The sequence below is a fragment of the Rhinopithecus roxellana genome, chromosome 4, assembly GCF_007565055.1.
Source record: "Rhinopithecus roxellana isolate Shanxi Qingling chromosome 4, ASM756505v1, whole genome shotgun sequence".
Lineage (NCBI taxonomy): Eukaryota > Metazoa > Chordata > Mammalia > Primates > Cercopithecidae > Rhinopithecus > Rhinopithecus roxellana.
In genome coordinates, this window is record NC_044552.1 from 152162829 (window position 1) to 152180871 (window position 18043).

The 18043-nt window shown below is 43.4% G+C and overlaps 1 protein-coding gene across 1 annotated transcript; it reads left to right on the forward strand.

Moving 5' to 3' along the window:
* Window positions 1-1568: 1568 nt before the first annotated feature.
* On the forward strand, window positions 1569-2129 carry LOC104668876 (putative transcriptional regulator encoded by LINC00473). The gene has a single exon (XM_010371678.2). It carries the CDS (start codon window positions 1569-1571, stop codon window positions 2127-2129), a length of 561 nt encoding a protein of 186 aa, XP_010369980.2.
* Window positions 2130-18043: the final 15914 nt, after the last annotated feature.

Sequence of the window (18043 nt, forward strand, 5' to 3'; positions counted from 1 at the left end):
GGGTGTGTGTGTGTGTATATTATATATATCTATACACACACACACACACACACATATAAAATCATAAACTGGCATTTTTAATTCCCCTACTCTCCCAGCACACATATGGTATACTACAGTGTGGATGTTGGCAGGCCTAACTGGAATATTTAACAAATAGGCAGTAACAGACATTTATTGAAAAAAGTTTTTATGGGAAAACCCCAAATGTGCACGTTTTGAAGGTGCTTGGCAGTCATGCCTGAGGGGCAGAGTCACGTCCAGGAATCACTGTCCGGATGGCATCATGAAATGATGGCTATACAGATAGGAGCAATGATGGAAGCCAAGTGCATCCCAAGTGGCTTCTGCCCCTGAAGTGCCCAGGGAAGACCTTGGTGATGGGGGATCTTTGGGTCTGCTCTTAAAGAAGGGGTGAAATGGCCGGAGATGGGGATGGCTCTACAGGTGAAAGGTGGTGTATTAGGCCATTCTTCCATTGCTGTGAAGAAACACTTTAGACTGGGAAATTTATAAAGAAAAGAGGTTTAATTGACTCACAGCTCTGCATGCTGTACAGAAAGCATGGTGCTGGCATCTGTTCAGGTTTTAGGGAGGCCTCAGGAAGCTTACAATCATGGTGGAAGGCAAAGGGAGAGCAGGCACATCACATGGCAAAAGCAGGAGCAAGAGAGAGTGGGGGAGGGAGGTGCTACACACTTTTAAATGACCAGATCTCGTGAGAACTCTATCAGGAAGACAGCACCAAGCCACGAGGGATCCACCTTCATGATCCCAACATCCCCCACCAGGTCCCACCTCCAACATTGCAGATTAAAATTCAACATGAGATTTGGGTGGGGACAAATATCCAAATGATGTCAGGTGGGCTCTGTGGGAAGGCCAAGAGGCAGGGAGTGTTTTCAAATGGTTGGAGTCTGTCTGGTTTAGATAGAGAGCTCATGGAGGGAGTCTCTCTACCTCTTGAAGATAAGGCCTTAACATCCATAGAAACAGATTTTTATTGATTTCAGAAAGGCCCAAGTCAATTTTTTTCCTTCGGATGTAGTATTAATAAATTACTAAGCACTCCCATCTGCCAACCATCGTTCTAAGTGTTTTACTGGTATCATCTCGTTTAATCCTTTCAACAACCCTATGCGGTGTGTAAATGTTACTATACCCCATTCATTCAAGGAAATGGAACCTAGAAGTATCAGTAACTTGCCTAAGGTCAGAGTACCGAGTGTGAGATGTGGGCAGAAATCCTGGACAGATTTCAGAGTCTGAGCTCTTCTCTGTCTGTATTGCCTCCCCTACTGTGCTCTACACCAAGAAGTGTTGAAGTGTGCAGTCAGCAGTCCTGAAGTTGATGGTGGATTATGTTTCTTCTAAAGGCACTATGGAGATGAAACAATTTAAGTTCTACCAATGTTTTTCATAGAAACATGGCTACTATAGCACCAAAAGTTGGAGAAAATTACCTTTATTTCTGGATTTCATCAGTGATAAAGGCTGCTGAATTGTGCATATCATTGGTTCATTTCCCACAACTAATCACATTTCACTTTATTCAAGACTTTTTAAAAATGGGACTCTCAGCTGAGGTTGGAAGGCGCAGGCAGGCGCCCTGGAGAGAATTCACAGAGAGGCACAGGACGGAACCCTCCAAGGAAAGAAGAAGGGCCCCCAGAAAGGAGTGCTCTAGGGGCTCCAGGCAGCCGAGGAAACGCGGACGTGAGCACCGTGATTGCACTCCCAGGTGCACCAACGCTGCCAGAGTGAACAGAAGCGGAGCCCGCAGAGCGCCAGGCTATGCCGGGAGATGGATCACGATGAAAAACAGAGCCAGAGCATGGCGGGAACTTTCCGAGAGGGCATGTTGTTTCCAGGCGGTTCCACCTTCTAATATGAAACAGTCTTGGTTGATTTTCCTTGATACTACTTTATCCTCGGCCTGGTTGTTGGCAAGTAGCTACCCGCGTCTGTACACGCCCTTGATTAGTTTCCACTGCATGTGTTTTAACGCAGTGCTCCTTTTTCCACGTTTATTTGGGCCAACCCTGTCTGTAAAGATCCAGTTTAATACAAATTTGAGTCTAGGTGCTATAGCCTGGAAATGTACTAAAGGCACTACAACATATTGCTGAAAGAATCTTTATTCTGAATGCAAAGCAGACACCTAGTAAAAAATTCTGGAATAATAAAACAAGCCAGGCTCATGTGCTCAGTTTTGGGGACGCTCCAATTTAAAGGCTTAGTCATTGTCACGGTGTAAGGTTTACCCATTGCCCCCATCACACAGAAGTGGGAATGTTGAGAGCTGAGAGTCCTCCGACCTCTTCTGCTGCCCAAGAACTTGGGGTGGGTGGTAATTGGAGAAATCAAAGTGATCAGCTGCAAAGAATTCCATTGCTGGAGCTTGGTTCTGCGGGATTCTTCACGGAGGTCTTAAGGCAGAGACAAAAACAAGGACTGTGGGAGGCTCCTGTGAGTAGCCCAAAGGGTTTTGGAGTCAGGCAACCTCAGGTTACAAATCCAGTCCTGCAGGCTAGGAGTTGTGTAAACTTAAAAAAGTGACTGCACCTCCAGGCACATCATTTCCTTACCTGCACCTCCTTCTGACGGATTTTCTGAGGACAGTGCAATCCATACCCTATGTCGAATACTTTTCTAATTAATGACGTACAGACACTATTTATTTGACAGGAATAAAAATACCAGAAGAACCCAAGTCATATTCATTTAAAGCGGGATGACAAGTGCATCAAAATCTGAAAAATCATCACTAAAGAACTTATCCATGTAACCAAAAACCATTGAAATAAAATTAAACTATTGAAACAAAATTTAAAAATAATAAAATTAAAAAGTCCAAAAAACTTAAAGCAGTTCACCGGTTTCATTTCTTCCTTTATAAAACTGTATTTAGAAATTTATTATATGTGTCTATGCAAACATTTTAAAAATGTAAAAATGTGGGATTGCATAATACTGCTTACTGATTTACAGACATAAATACATCTACATAGACTTGCACACATGCAGGTGCCCCTTGCCCTATACCATTTCACCATCTGAACTTGCTATCTCAACTGAAGAACAAGAGGTTTTGGAGAGAAAGGGATACTTGTTAACATGTGTATGTACATAGCTTTTGGGTTATGGTTTGTCTTACAAAAGAAAGATATTATATATATTTCCTGTATCTTGGTTTAATCAATAGCACTTCCTAGAAATCTTACTAAGTCAACTGGTATATTCTAATTAATTCTTTGTGCTGGCTGCATAATATTCTGTGGTGTAGAGGTGTAGCCGCATCACATTTTATTCATTTTATCTCCTATTAATGGGCACTTACATTACTTCCAGTTTTTTGATGCTATAAACAGTGCTGCAATAAATATTGTTGCACATATGTCCAATTTACTAAAGATTTTATTTCTCCAAATAGAATTTTATTTCTAGTCTCCAAATAGAATTTTATTAGCTCCAATTTCATTCAACCTGCCCTACCACACACATATTCAGGTCATCAACCTGGTTATATGCAGAGAGAGAGAGTGTGTGTGTGTGTGTGTGGTTTTGTTTATTTTTGTTTTATTTTTGATGTTGTTGTTCACTGGACTCTGAACACTATAGGACTTCTTTAAATCTATTTCTTGAGTAAGCACTTGACAAGTGCCCAGGGCCCAGGGTTTCAGAAGACATCGGCAAGGGCCCCCTTACTGAAGGAAGCCCTGGGTGGGTTTTCTGGGGTTCACATGGGGACCTGACTTGTATCCCAAGGATAAGGGCCCCATTGTCCAGGGAGCACAGAGGCCCTTGGCACCCTCAGCTGAAACTCATCCAAGGTTAGCAACATTCCAGCCAAATTCTTGTTTTATTGCATAATTTCATTTAAAAATTGCATGTATAACATGGATAAGCTATAAACAAAATAGCCATTTTAATGAAAACAGCAAGAGATATGAGTGGATGTTGCCTTTATTCTAGTTATGTACACAACTTATTAGGAGATGCTCACAGTTGTCAATGGACTCCATGCTACGGCTTTGTGAAGCAGTGCTTGCTTCAGGTGACAGAGCCGCTCTGCCTGCCCACAAGCTGCTCTGTTGGTGACTTGTTTCACAAGGTTGTTTTACCTTGAGTTACTGCTGTGTTCACAGTTGTGCTTTGAGAATGCCAAAGCTCATTGCTCTGTTTGCAAAGATGCTTGGCTTGTTGGGGAGGGTAAAATGCAATATATTTAGACTTTTGATATTGACAGTCCAGCTTTTGACTTCTGAAGTCTTTGTAGAGGAGAGGAAGTGGGAGAGATTGACAGAGGACCCTCCTGTGGTGTGGGGTCTGTGCTGATGTCTGGATTTTTTTTTTTTTAACATTTATTATCAGGCTTCATACAGGAGGAAGTGGTTTGTAGAGCCCTGAATTTAGGCTTTGACAGGTAAGAATCTCTGAAATGAACAAGACTAGTTTGGTTAGCATTTATTAGAAGGTCACTGGGTAGGTCCTTAATTGTCTCCCATTTATAGAACTGGATAGTGTGTGTGTGTTTGTGTGTGTTTTGTGTTTAATTGTGATTTGCTGCTCTTCACAGGTTTTGTGAAACTGACAACAGCTCTTTCTCAGCCTGTTTTTCTCTAGCGGCCAAAATGTTCACTGTTAATTTACTCTGTTTACTCTTCATTCATTTAACAAATATTTATTCAGTCCTACTATGTACCAAGCACTGTCTAGTCTATAAAGATGTCAAGACATGCACCAACTCTTTCAATAAATATTTCTGTTACAAGTTGTAAAAATATTCAGTGATATAAAAATAAGAAAGGTTCTATTAAGAACAGGTTGCTTTTTTAAATATGTAAGTTTATTTTGGATGCAATACGAGACTGAATTCTAATGTGAAGTTGTTTTAAGAGAATGTGAAAATCTCACCATTCACTGACTTAGGAGAAAAGTTACTCTGAGAATTAATAGAAGCTAAATAGAAGAAGATAGTTAAAATCTGCATGCTAGCTAATGTCTTCTTGTCTTGTACTTTGGGGGAAAAAAGTAAACAAAAGTTTTATTAAGTTTCCAGTAGGTACCACCTGAACCCTTCCACATTCAGGATTACACAAGCGGCAATGGCATGTGGAACTTGCTGGCCTAGCCCAGTGTGTTACAGTGTTTGGCTTTCCTCCAGCCCTCAAGGGGTGTCTAAGACCTCTGGGATGCTATGTAGGATGCAGGCAGAACTGCTTCTTATGGGGCAAAAAAATTGTCATGGTCACCCCTGAACTATATAGAGGAAGAACTTTGTCTCAGTGCAAGCAAATGGTCTTCCAAAATTTGTACAAACAAGTTCCCAACAGTATAAGCTGTATTTAACCCTAAGCAAACCATCCTCACAGCAAAGGTCTTATTCTACCTGCACATTCCTTCCAAAGCACAAATGCCCTTTCTCAGTTCAACGACGAAAGGACTGATGGAAGATACCTTAGAAGAGTGGCGATGATTCACACTATTGGGTTAAAAAGAGAGAATATTGGGGAACAGTGAGGCTCCCCAGTAAGTCTCTACTCATTCTTCATCATCGCTGGCTGCTCTTCATTTATCAACATGGTCAACTCTTGCTCCTACATTAAAATTTAAGAAGCACCATCTTCCTGGGTTGCAATCACCTCTCTCTTCTTTCTTTTCACAGGCAAAATTCTCCTCATCTCCCATTGTTTGCATTCATTCCCAGTCCTACCACCCTGCCTGGCAGCTCCCCCCACCACACAATGGACACAGCCAGTGGCAGGGACACAGCTCTTCTGGTGCCAGATCTGGCTAACACATGGGTGTAGCATTTGACCCTCATGACCATCTGTTCTTTCTTCTTCTTCCTTCTCAAAAATATTTCTTGGATTCCTTGACAGCACTTTCTCCTGTTCTCTTTCTCCCTCTCTGCATTCATTATGTTGCTTTTTTCTGCCAATCTTAAACGAGGGTGATATCCACATCCTTTCCTATCTGTTACCACTCAGTCAACATTCTCTCCATGGTTCATCACGTTCCTCCCTCTGGCATCAGTAAAATGGATTTCATATCTCCAGCTCAAATGTCACCAGTTCTGCATGAATACATCAAAGGCTCAGTGTACAAGGACTGCTCAAAACCAAACATGTTACCTCCTCTTTCTGATTCCTGTTCTTCCCCACTCCCTTACCCATCTGTTTCTTTCCCTCCTTATTAAAGTTATTACCATTATAACTTTGATGAGTTCAAAATCTGGAATCCATCTGGAATTCTTCCTTATGTGCATCACCTGTGTCCAAAAGACAATAGTCTTAGTTTGTTTTGTGCTGCTGTAACAAAATATCATAGACTTGGTAATTTATCAACAATAGAAATTATTTGGCTCACAGTTCTGGAGGCTGGGAAGTCCAAGAGCAAGGGGCTGTATCTTGTGAGCATCTTCTTGCTGTATCATCCCATGGTAGAAGGCATCACATAGCAAGAGCACAAAAGAGACAACAAGGGGGCCAAATTCATCTTTTTTTCTCAGGACCCCCTTACAAAATCACTAATACACTCCTGATATAATGGCATTAATCCATTCATAAGGGTAGAGCCTTCATGACTTAATCACCTCTTAAAGATTCTGCCTCTCAACGTTGTTGCATTGGGAGTTAAGTTTTCCAGCACATGAACCTGACTTTTGTTCTCCCAGTGAAATGTCTCTCAGACATATCCCGTCTCCTCCATTCCTGCTATCCTTGCCTTACTTTTAGTCCAGAATCATTTCTTGCCTGGGATTTTGCCCACGATCTCCCTCTTCCTTAGAAATCTATCCTCCTCTCTACTTTCAAAATGTTTTTGAATTCAAATTTGATCCCATCTTTTCCCTGGTTAAATCCTTTAGTGGCTTACCACTTGCTATAAGACAAAGTCAAAGTCCTCAGTGCCCTTTGTCATCTAGTGCTGTCTCCTGTGCATAGACTTCCAGTTCTTTGATTATCTCTGTGCCTTTGCACACACATTTTCTTCTTTGGAACAACTTCCTCCTATTTCTGCTTTTCTTTCTTACACTATTTAGAGTCTTCTCATTCTTCAAAGAATCCAAAGATGGCCTCCTTTATAAGGTTTTCCACAGCTTTCTCTTGCTGGTAGAGTTTGTTGTGCCTTTTCCTATACAACCTCCTGTGTATGTGGTGGGCCCTTTCCATGCTGTGTTACACTTGCTGGTTTACAAATCTACACCCAGCACTAGATCGTGAACTTCTTGGGAAAAGGAACTATGTCTGATAACTACATTCTTTGTAATTTCACGGAAGCAGTGCCTAACACACAAGAATCTTCTTGAGCCCCAAATTTGCTATTTTTTCACACCTTTGGATATGTGTTCTTCACATTGATAATGGAAATGATAGTGCCATTCCTGCCGACCTTACTGTTGACAGTTGACACTAAATTTGAGACTAAATGTGACAATGTGTATGAAAATGTTTCTCAAACTTACATTTCTATCTAAAAGCAATATATTGAGGTAGTAGCAGTCTTGTTTTATTCTACTTTCTGATTTTGAATGCTAAACCACACTGGGAGCCCATCCATGGCATTGTAGAGAGTGGCGGGGTGGAACAAAAGCCACAGATGAAAATTTTGCCATCCTAAGAACTGGATAAGTATCTGAGAAAGCAGGACACTGGGTAGAGTGTGCTCTCTTTGTTTTCAGTTAAGTCTTTGTTTCAGGGACCACTTGTTTATGGTAGTTTAGAGGTGCCTGCAATAAAGCAAGATATAATAAATGCAAAATGTATTTATTAATGGGGCGGAGGAAAATAAAGATTATAGAGAAAGATGGATCCAGCAGTTTTTGTTTGTTTGTTTTCTTGTCACTAGTTGAAAATTGATGGTGGTGTAGACAAGTTGAAGGATGAAGTCAAAATTGCAGCCAAAATATCAGATTCAAACTCAAGGCAATGACTATTCTATCTTTGCCATTTTGGTGTAGCTAAATGTCTCTGAGGAGTAAGGTGATGACAAATCTTCGAAAGAGGTGATTGAGGCCGGGCATGGTGGCTCACACCTGTAATCCCAGCACTTTGGGAGGCCAAAGTGGGTGGATCTCTTGAGGTCAGGAACTCAAGACCAGGCTGGCCAACCTGGTAAAACCCGTAAAACCCCTTCTCCACTAAAAATACAAAAAAAAAAAAAAAAAAAAATAGAAAGATCAGCCAGGTGTGGTGGTGCATGCCTGTAATCCCAGCTACTTGAGAGGCTGAGGCAGGAGAATTGCTTGAACCTGAGAAGCGGTGGTTGCAGTGAGCTGAGACGGCACCACTACACTCCAGCCTGGGCATCGCAGTGAGACTCTGTCTAGAAAAAGAAAAGAGGGAATAGATATTTAAAAATGAAAAATTGCAAACTGGAGCTGTGCTTTTGTCTCAAAATTTATGTTCACAAACCCCTTTTGCTGTGCTGTGCCTGTAGTTGGCCCCAAGGTGCCCCTCAAAGCAGCTGTTTTGGTTCTGACCTGCTCTTGGCTATAATTGGAAGGTAGCCTGAGACGTCTCCCTCTATGTTTCCTTATTCTGGAATGTTGTGTTCATTTTTGTTGTGTATAAATTTATTTCCTATACAAATGCTAGCCTACAAATCCTGTACCAAAAGATCTCTATATATTCTATGAAATTTGGGCTGTAAAAATCCAGAAGCGGCCGGGCGCGGTGGCTCAAGCCTGTAATCCCAGCACTTTGGGAGGCCGAGAGGGGCGGATCACGAGGTCAGGAGATCGAGACCATCCTGGCTAACACAGTGAAACCCCGTCCCTACTAAAAAAAAAATACAAAAACTAGCCGGGCGAGGTGGCGGGCGCCTGTAGTCCCAGCTACTCGGGAGGCTGAGGCGGGAGAATGGCGTGAACCCGGGAGGCGGAGCTTGCAGTGAGCTGAGATCCGGCCACTGCACTCCAGCCTGGGCGACAGAGCAAGACTCCGCCTCAAAAAAAAAAAAAAAAAAAAAAATCCAGAAGCATTCTGCTGACAATTCTTTAACTAGGGAGGGGTTCCTCAGGGGGTGTGCCTTTCATTATGTATATTTGAAAATGAATTTTCAGGTCTCTGCTTCCCACGTGAATTTGTATAAATGTATGTAAAAATAAGAAGTAATGCTTTTTTCATTTTTTTCCTTAGAAATGGGCATATAATTTTTTAGGGCATAATATAAAAGATTGACTGGCTTGAGTTCCTTTGTCCTCCACAAATCTAGAATGAGAAAAACTAGAATTCCCTGGTAATATCCAAATTTATTAATGAATGGATATGTGCTATGCTAGCTACCAGGTAAGGTGCTTAAAAAGAGAAGTAGGGTTTAGTTTCTCTCACCTGTGGGTCCGTCAAGCTTTTCTCAGCCAATTCTCTTCCCTCTCTGGAAACTGTGATGTTTCATCTTCTCCTCCTTGCCTGGTGCCCACTGACAACACAGGGACTGATTCGGGTCTTCTCGTGTCTAGACACACTGAAAAGCCATTTTTGCTGCTTCTGCTGCCCAACCACACAGGTAGAGGGAACTTTACCACAAGACTTGCTGCCTCCTGAGTGCTCCCCAGGGAAGACTCCTAATGTCCTCAGATCCACAAACCTGGGGAGGGGTTTGTCATCTCCGGTAGCCTCCTCAGACCAGGAATCAGCCCAGGATAGAGGCCTCTCTCAGGAGCCCACTGCTGCCTGGCTCTCTCCCTCCTCTTTGGTCCTGCCTCTTCCCCAGCCCTGGTCTCCTTGGAGGGGTTGCAGAAGGGAATACCTGGAGCGGGGCAACCTGCCATCCACCCGCTCTTGCACCAATGTCCTGAGTCTTTAAAGACTAAGCCCCCTGGAAACTCAAAACCAGTTCTCCCTCAAAAAGTTCAGCTCAGGCTGGGCGCGGTGGCTCACGCCTGCAATCCCAGCCCTTTGGGAGGCTGATGCGGGCAGATCACCTGAGGTCAGGAGTTTGAGACCAGCCCGACCAACATGGTGAAACACCGTCTCTACTAAAAATACAAAAATTAGGTTGGGTGCAGTGGCTTATGCCTGTAATCTCAGAACTTTGGGAGGCTGAGGCAGGTGGATCACTTGAGGTCAGGAGTTCGAGACCAGCCTGACCAACATGGTAAAACCCTGTCTCTACTAAAAATACAAAAATTAGCTAGGCATGGTGGCACGTGCCTGTAATCCCAGCTACTTGGGAGGCTGAGACAGGAGAATGACTTGAACTCAGGAGGCAGAGGTTGCAGTGAGCCGTGATTGCACCATTGCACTCCAGCCTAGGCAATGAGAGCAAAACTTCATCTTGAAAAAAACAAAATCTAGCTCTCACACGTCAAAAACTTTGGCTGTCCACACTATTCTCTTCCAACTTTTAAGAACACAGATAAAAAATGTAACCAAGTTAAAAAGCCTTATTAACCTTAAGGCTTGATGCTGGTGCCATTCCTAGGCTGGTATTTCTCATGAGTCTCCACCAAAGACAGAGGGCAGGAAGATCTGGACTTCTTGGGCTGAGTCATGCTTCAAGGACCCCTTCAGAGGGCGGTATATTGTTCCCTATGTGGGGCTGCATTTCCCGTGACCGGCACTAGCCTGATGGTTTCTGCTTTTCTGATTGTTCACCTGCACTTGCCACAGCTGTGCTATGCCTCCATTCCTCTATCTCGTGAGGGTACTCTGACCTTTCTGTCCTCTACCACATGTCATTGATGAGAGCCACAGGGGGTAGCCTCCCGGTGGTCCAGCCCAACCTCTGTTCTCTCTCGTTCCTGCTTCTCAACAACCTCCTGGAGCTTTTTCCTCTGGATGTAGGAGAAGGGCCCCACACGTTGGATCACAGCCACGCTTGGAAAGGAGAAGTGACTGTTGGGGAGACAGCCCCTAGGAGAGTTGGGTCTTTGTCTGTTTTATTTTGTTTCTTTACAATACAGCCGTTTTATGTATGACCTCTTCCACCTAGACCCTTGCCTTCTCCCAGAGGTATGAGACAAGGAATACAAATGTCGGCTGCGACTCTGGAAGGCTGCAAGGAACTAATGCTGCCCATAGAAAAGCACTTCAAAACCTTAAACACTTTCGCTATTCCCCACCTTCTTTCATGTTCACATCTGCAAATAATAGGCACTCAATACAATTTTATGGCAAATCACAGAATTAGTTCTGCCTCGAATCCTTTGTGGCATGAAGTGTGAGCATAGGACAAGTGTGCAAACAAGCACCAACACCAGGATCTGTTTACTCTGGTGCAGTCCATGGCTACTTAATTCCTTTTCGTCTTTCAATAAATAGGCATCGAACACCTATTATATGCCAGTTACTATTGTAGACAGACATGGCATCTATTCTTGCAAACAGACACTGAGGAGGCACATGAATAGACAGGATGTCAAATAATAATGAGAGCAGCCAGGGGACAGAGCAAGGTGCTCATGAGTGCTGGTCAGAGCTGCCTCCGTAGCTAGGCTGGCAAGAAAGACGCATGAGGTGGTTGCACTTGGGCAGAGGCCTGAAGGATGGAAGGAGACCACCGTGGAAAAGTGGATGGAAGAGGAGATGGACCAATCATTTTCCACAATCAAGTCATATTTGAAATGCACGAGGTCCCTATCTGATATCTCAGAGGTGCAGGGGCGCAGGAGGGTTCCTAAAAGGCATCGCCAGCCCTCCATGCTGTCTCACCGTATTTCATGGGGCTGGCGGGTTCTGCCTGCGGTTCCCTCCGTTTCATCAGCACCACAGTGGCTTCCCACGTTCCAGGCTGCGCCAGGCTGAAATGCCAGTTCCTGATCCTGCGAAGAGCCATGGTGATGCTTCCTATGTGTCAGTGAGCTGGGAGCCTTCCCCGCAGCTCCAGCCCTCACAGCCTCGGCCCTGGTTAACAAGGGCAATTAAAGTGCTCAGGATTTTTCACTTGCAGTGTTCTGAATGCAAGTAAGTTGCTTTATGAAGGAATAGGAATCTGTTTCTTTCTGCCACTTGCTTCTGTGCACAGCCAGCGTTTTCACCAGCGGCCTTTGGGCAAGGTGTGCAGGGCGTGGGCTTATTGGAATACTGACGAAGGCAGACCTTGAGTATCTTTTGAAGAAAATGAAACTTAAGGAAAAAGTATGACTTGTGAAACTCGAGGCAACTCTGTGGACTGTGGACTTAGCAGGGAAACAACACATTGTTAATTTTCTTTCCTTATTTCTCTGTTTTCGTCTCTGATCCAGTTGGTCACGTCCATAGATCCAAAGAACGCATGCAGAGGAAGGAAATTCAAGTGTTTCCTTCCTGTCTGCTGGGTGGCCACCCACACCCTCTCTCTTCTCTTGGGCCACTTGTCCCTAATTTCTTTTCTTCATGAAGACCCCTGCTGGCATCCTCAGCAGCTCCATGGAGGTGAAAGGGCTATGAATGCGCTTCCTCCTCATAACTCTCTAGGCTTCCTGGTGAACATGGAGAAGAAACCATTTTCTTCATACATCAGTGGCTCAGGGATCTGTGAACCTCCCCACCTGCCGCCCTCACACCTGGAGTGATGCTGCCTGGTCATTAGGGAGCACTCTCTTCCCACCTGCCGCCCTCATGCCTGGAGTGACATGTGCCTGGTCATTAGGGAGCACTCTCTTCCCACCTGCTGCCCTCACGCCTGGAGTGATGCTGCCTGGTCATTAGGGAGCACTCTCTTCCCACCTGCCGCCCTCACACCTGGAGTGATGCTGCCTGGTCATTAGGGAGCACTCTCTTCCCACCTGCCGCAACTACAGTGCCCATGCCATGGGCTGGGTCAGATTTTCCTGTGCGTGAAGTTGGCTGTGTTTATCCAAATCTGGTAGGAATGGATCCTTCTAAGAAAATATGCTTTTGACTTCATGATTTTCCAGTGGCACTGAAGGCCCTGCATGCAGGGGGCTGCTAGCTGGGGCATGGGACACATCCAGCTCCACTCAGTGGTCACTCGGGGTCCCGTGGGCAGCCTGGCCCAACCTGAGTGGTCGTAATGTTTCTGACGGCCTTCACAGCAATGTTGTATCATTCCAGCTCATGTATAGAATGTGTCCAGAATGACAGGGCAAGAGAAATAATATTCCCTGCCCAGGTATCCCCTCTGCCTTTCTCAGAAGCAAACAAACACATCTGAGGAGAGAAAAAGCACAACCCTATATTCGATCCTTGCCCGTATCCAGCTACTCCCCACACCGTCATCAAATCTGACCGGCACTCGAGGACTCCTGCATGATTTACAAGCATCTTGTAATCTTTAAAAAGCATCTTTTGTTTTCCGTACCAACCACCTCATTCACAGTTTACTGAATGCCCGCCGCATGTGAGGCTGTGGACTGAATTCACTTCTTGTTGAATGCTATTGTGTGCCTGGCAATGAGTTTTGTCCTCCAAACAACCCGCTGTGCAGGAGGTCTCATTTTAGAGACGAGGGGTCAGAAGCTCCAAGAGGCTGATTCACTTGCCCAAGGACACACAGCTTCTAGGGGAAGAGCTCAGATGGAAAGGAGACCCATATGGCTCTAACATGCACTGTGGTTTAGTTCTTCATCTCTCATTCCAGCAAAACTGCACTGGAAACTTCTCAATCAAAGGATCCTATCTCATTCTCATTCATTTCCCTGAATACATTTTGGGGACACACAGTGGAGTCGGGCCTGAGCAATTGTTTCTTGAGAAAAAAATGCATTCTTCTCCGAGCTCCTAGAGCCCACCATAGGTCCCAGCACTCAGAAGGAGGCACTAAAAGTGGTGTGCACTGGGTTGAGAGGGGATGTGAGGGAGTCAGAGGTGCTCCAGATGTCGGTCATCGGCAGCCAGGATTTGGCACCACCAGGTTTCAAATATGAAGACAGCTTTGCCTTTTATTTCCTGTAGAGTGGATGCTTTTCAGGAAATGTATCCCTTTTGCTCTGCCATGGCCTTTTGAGAACATGCTATTTTTTTGTTCCAGACGAATAGCAAGGGTGCAGGACCAGCTCAAGTTGAGCGTGAGGGGCTGAGCAGCTCACACCCCATGGCTGGTGGTCAAACAGTGGGCGTCTGAGCACTTGCTGATCTGAGGGCTCCCGGGGATCCTGGAGTGGGTCCAGCAGGTTGTGCAGAAACCACATAGGACTGGCTCTTCCCTCGGCCTCATGTGGGTTTCATGAACCTCCTTTTATTCTCATCCTCTGGTCAATCTGCTCACAGTGCAAATAAGAATGAGTCTTATTATGCAGGGTAACTTTAAGGTCTCATCGCCAATTCCAGTGAAGAACCCTAAACAGGTACCTTTGAGGACGCTCATGCAGGACCCATGTTTTCCCCCTTTTTACCTACTTCTGAGTGTGATGAAGCTAGGGCCTTAACATACTTACTTTAAATGCATGTAGTGTATACATAGTGTATGTATAATTATATATAAATATTACATATAAATTTTAAATATGTTTAATTACATATAAATAGTACATATGAAATTATATATAAAATAACATAATTTAACATATATATAACATATATATCATTCTCGGCCAGGAGTGGTGTCTCACGCCTGTAATCCCATCACTTTGGGAGGCCAGGGTGGGCAGATCACTTAAGGTTGGGAGTTCGAGACCAGCCTGGCCAATATGGTGAAACCCCATCTCTACTAAAAATGTGAAAAGTAGCTAGGCATGGTGGTGCACACCTGTAGTCCCAGACACCTGGGGGGCTTCCGCAGGAGAATTGCTTGAACCCAAGAGGTGGAGGTTGCAGTGAGCCAAGATGGCGCCACTGCACTCCAGCCTGGGCAACAGAGCGAGACTCCTCTGTCTCAAAAACAAACAAACAAAAAACTATACACACACACACACATATATGTCATTCTCATGTTAATAATATTCATGAAAGAAAAATGAGAGAATATAGACATATAAGCAGAGAGAATACAAGACTTCCCCTATTCTACCCACAGACCAACACATAAAATACCTTTGTGTATATTCTTTGGACTTTCTGCATAGTCATTTATACATTTATATTATTTCCATAAATAATGTTCAGTTGTTAAAAAACTGGCTTTTAAAAATCTTACATTATTGTGATTATCTTTCCATATCAATAAAACAGTTTTATACGATCATTCTGATATGTAATTGCAAATAATTTAACCAATCTGTTGTTGGCTTTTAGGCTGTTTCTAACAGCGTTGTAACTAATATCCCTATGGCTAAATCCTGATAGGCATACTTCATTATTTTCTCAGGATGAATTCCAGGTAGATTAAGGGCTAGCATGTGCTTTTTTAAAATTATACTTTACATTCTGGGGTACATGTGCAGGACATGCAGGTTTGTTACATAGGCCATGGTGGTTTGCTGCACCCATCAACCTGTCATCTACCTTAGGTATTTCTCCTAATGCTATCCCTCCCCTAGCCCCCACCCCCCAACAGGCCTCATTGTGTGATGTTACCCTCCCTGTGTCCATGTGTATTCATTGTTCAACTCCCACTTATAAGTGAGAACATAGCATGTGCTTTTTAATGAATCTTAATATGTTTCCATAAGTTTGTTTCTATAGTTAGTAAACTCCAAGCAACCCCTCTCCCACCCAGCCCAAGTTTTTTACATGTAACTGCAAAATCTATAGAAGTGCAACGTATTTCCATTAGAAAACGAAATCTTTTTTGATGTAAAGTACATCTTCATTATAAAACAGAATTACCTTCAGTAGCTCTGAGGCTTAAAGATCTTTGCAGTGACCTGTGAAGTCATCCAAGGATAGCAGAGCCCAGCCTGTCTGACACGTCTTTGATGCTGAGCATTGGGTGGGATTGGGTGGAAAGTCTGATTTTTCTCAGGTTGGATGCTGTGCTCTAATTGCCAGTGGCTGGAAGCCTGGCTTGTTTTTCTCTTCCTGTCATCCAGTGCAGGGGCACACAGGGAGAGTGTGAACATAGGGTGTGTCCAATATAACAGCTAGGGTTTCCAAATTAACTGTAAACTCTAAGTCTTTAAAGGTCAATCGAACATTTTGTTCTTTTGTTTGACTTTTCCATTTAAAATAGAACTTTTGCCTCTGAGAATTTAGACATGGACACAAATACTATGGAAAAAGTCAAAACAGGATAGTTTTCTCAACACTAAAGGATGCATACGCATTTAGTTCTAGATTAATGTGGCTAAAGGGTGTTTGTTGCCAGGTAAGAAGGGATGGTTTACAGCTCCAAACAAGGACAGATGACTTCTTACTAGAACTGGCTTCATCAGTGAACATCTCAGGTCCTGCCTTGGCTTGGGGCCTCACCTGCAGAAGAAATCAAAGATGGCACCATCAGCCACTGTTGCTGGTCCTTCATTCACTTCACCTTGCCAGGGTTGCTCTAGGTAGAAAACAGCTGGAAAACTGGGGTCCCAGAGACAGAAACAAGTACACTGCATATTTTCTGTTGAATAAGATTTTTTAAATTTTATTTTTAAGAAAACTGAAGATTTTTATGCAATTGTAAAAAATAATACAGAGCCTCATATATCCTTCATGCAGTTCCCCCCAAGGGCTGCATCTTGTGTACCTACAGTCTGATATGACAATCAACATATATTGGCGTTGATACAATCCATCCACCATATTCAGATTTCCCAAATGTTTCTTGTACTCATTTGTGTGTATTTAGTTCTATGTGGTTTTATCACACGGGAAGCATTGTTTGACCACCACTGGCATAGTCAATATACAACACAATTCTATCACTAGTCTCCATCCTGCTGACCTCAAACAGCCACAGCCAATGCTTTTATCTCCCATCATGATCCTCTGACAACCACTAATCTGTTTTTTACTTCTCCCTCTCAATAGTTTGTTATTTCAAGAATGTTATTAAAATGATCATACACTGTGTAGTCTTTTGAGATTGGCTTTCTATACTCAGCATAATTCCCTGGAGAGTGATCCAAGTTGTGTGTTTGTGGCTGAGTACTATTTAATGGTGTGGACATACAAGTTTGTTTAGCCATTCACCCATTGAAAAATATTTGGGTCATTTCCAGTGTTTTCTATTATTACAAGAAATGCTGCTATGAACATTTGTGTACAGGTTTCTGCATAAACATAAGCCTTTATTTCTCTGGCATAGCTGTCCAGGAGTGGAATTACTGGGTCTTAGGGTAAGTGCGTGGTTTGTTTCATAAGAAACTATTTTCCAGAGTGGCTGTATCATTTTACATTCCCACCAGCAGTGTACAAGTGATCTAGTTTCTCTTTACCCCACCAACATTTGGTGTTATTGCTAGTGTTTTTTATTTTTTCTATTGTGACAGGTGTATAGTGATATCTCATTGAGGCTTTAATCTGCATTTACTAATGGCTGATGGTGTTAAAGTTCTTCTCATGTGCTTATTTGCAATTTATCCTCTTCTTTGGGCCATTTTGTTTTTTCTATTAAATTTTGAGAATTCATTATAGGGTCTAGATTCAGGATCTTGGTGAACATGAGGTGTGCCAACATTTCCTCTCAGTTTGTAGCTTGCCTCTTCAATCTCTTCAGAGACTTTTGCACAGCACATGCTTTTAACTTCGACATGGTGCAGCTTATGAATTTTCTCCTTAATGAGTCACGCCTTTGGTGTCCAATCTAAGAACTGCGCCTGGCCCTGGGCCCCAAAGATCTTCTCCTATGCTTTCTTCTAAATGTTTTCTAATAACTTTTATGTTTTACCTTTAAGTTTGATCCATTTTGGGTCAATTTCCATATAAGGTGTGAGGATTTGGTTGAGGTCCTTTTTGCATAAGGATGCTTGGATAGGATTTTTGTTTCAGGGAAATCTTTGCCTCTTTACTACAGGATGCTGGCCCACCCCTGCCCCCACCACTAGTATTCTCTGGTGTTCGTCATGCTATGGGAGATCTTCTATGCAACATGGAAACCATGAATTCTACCACAGAGGGAGATCTTCTGTCCCACTATGAAACTGTGAATTGTAGCACAGAGGGAGATCTTCTGTCCCACTATGAAACCGCGAATTGTAGCACAGAGGGAGATCTTCTATGCAACATGGAGACCATGAATTGTACCACAGAGGCAAACGTTCTGTCAAACATGGAAACCAGGAACTATA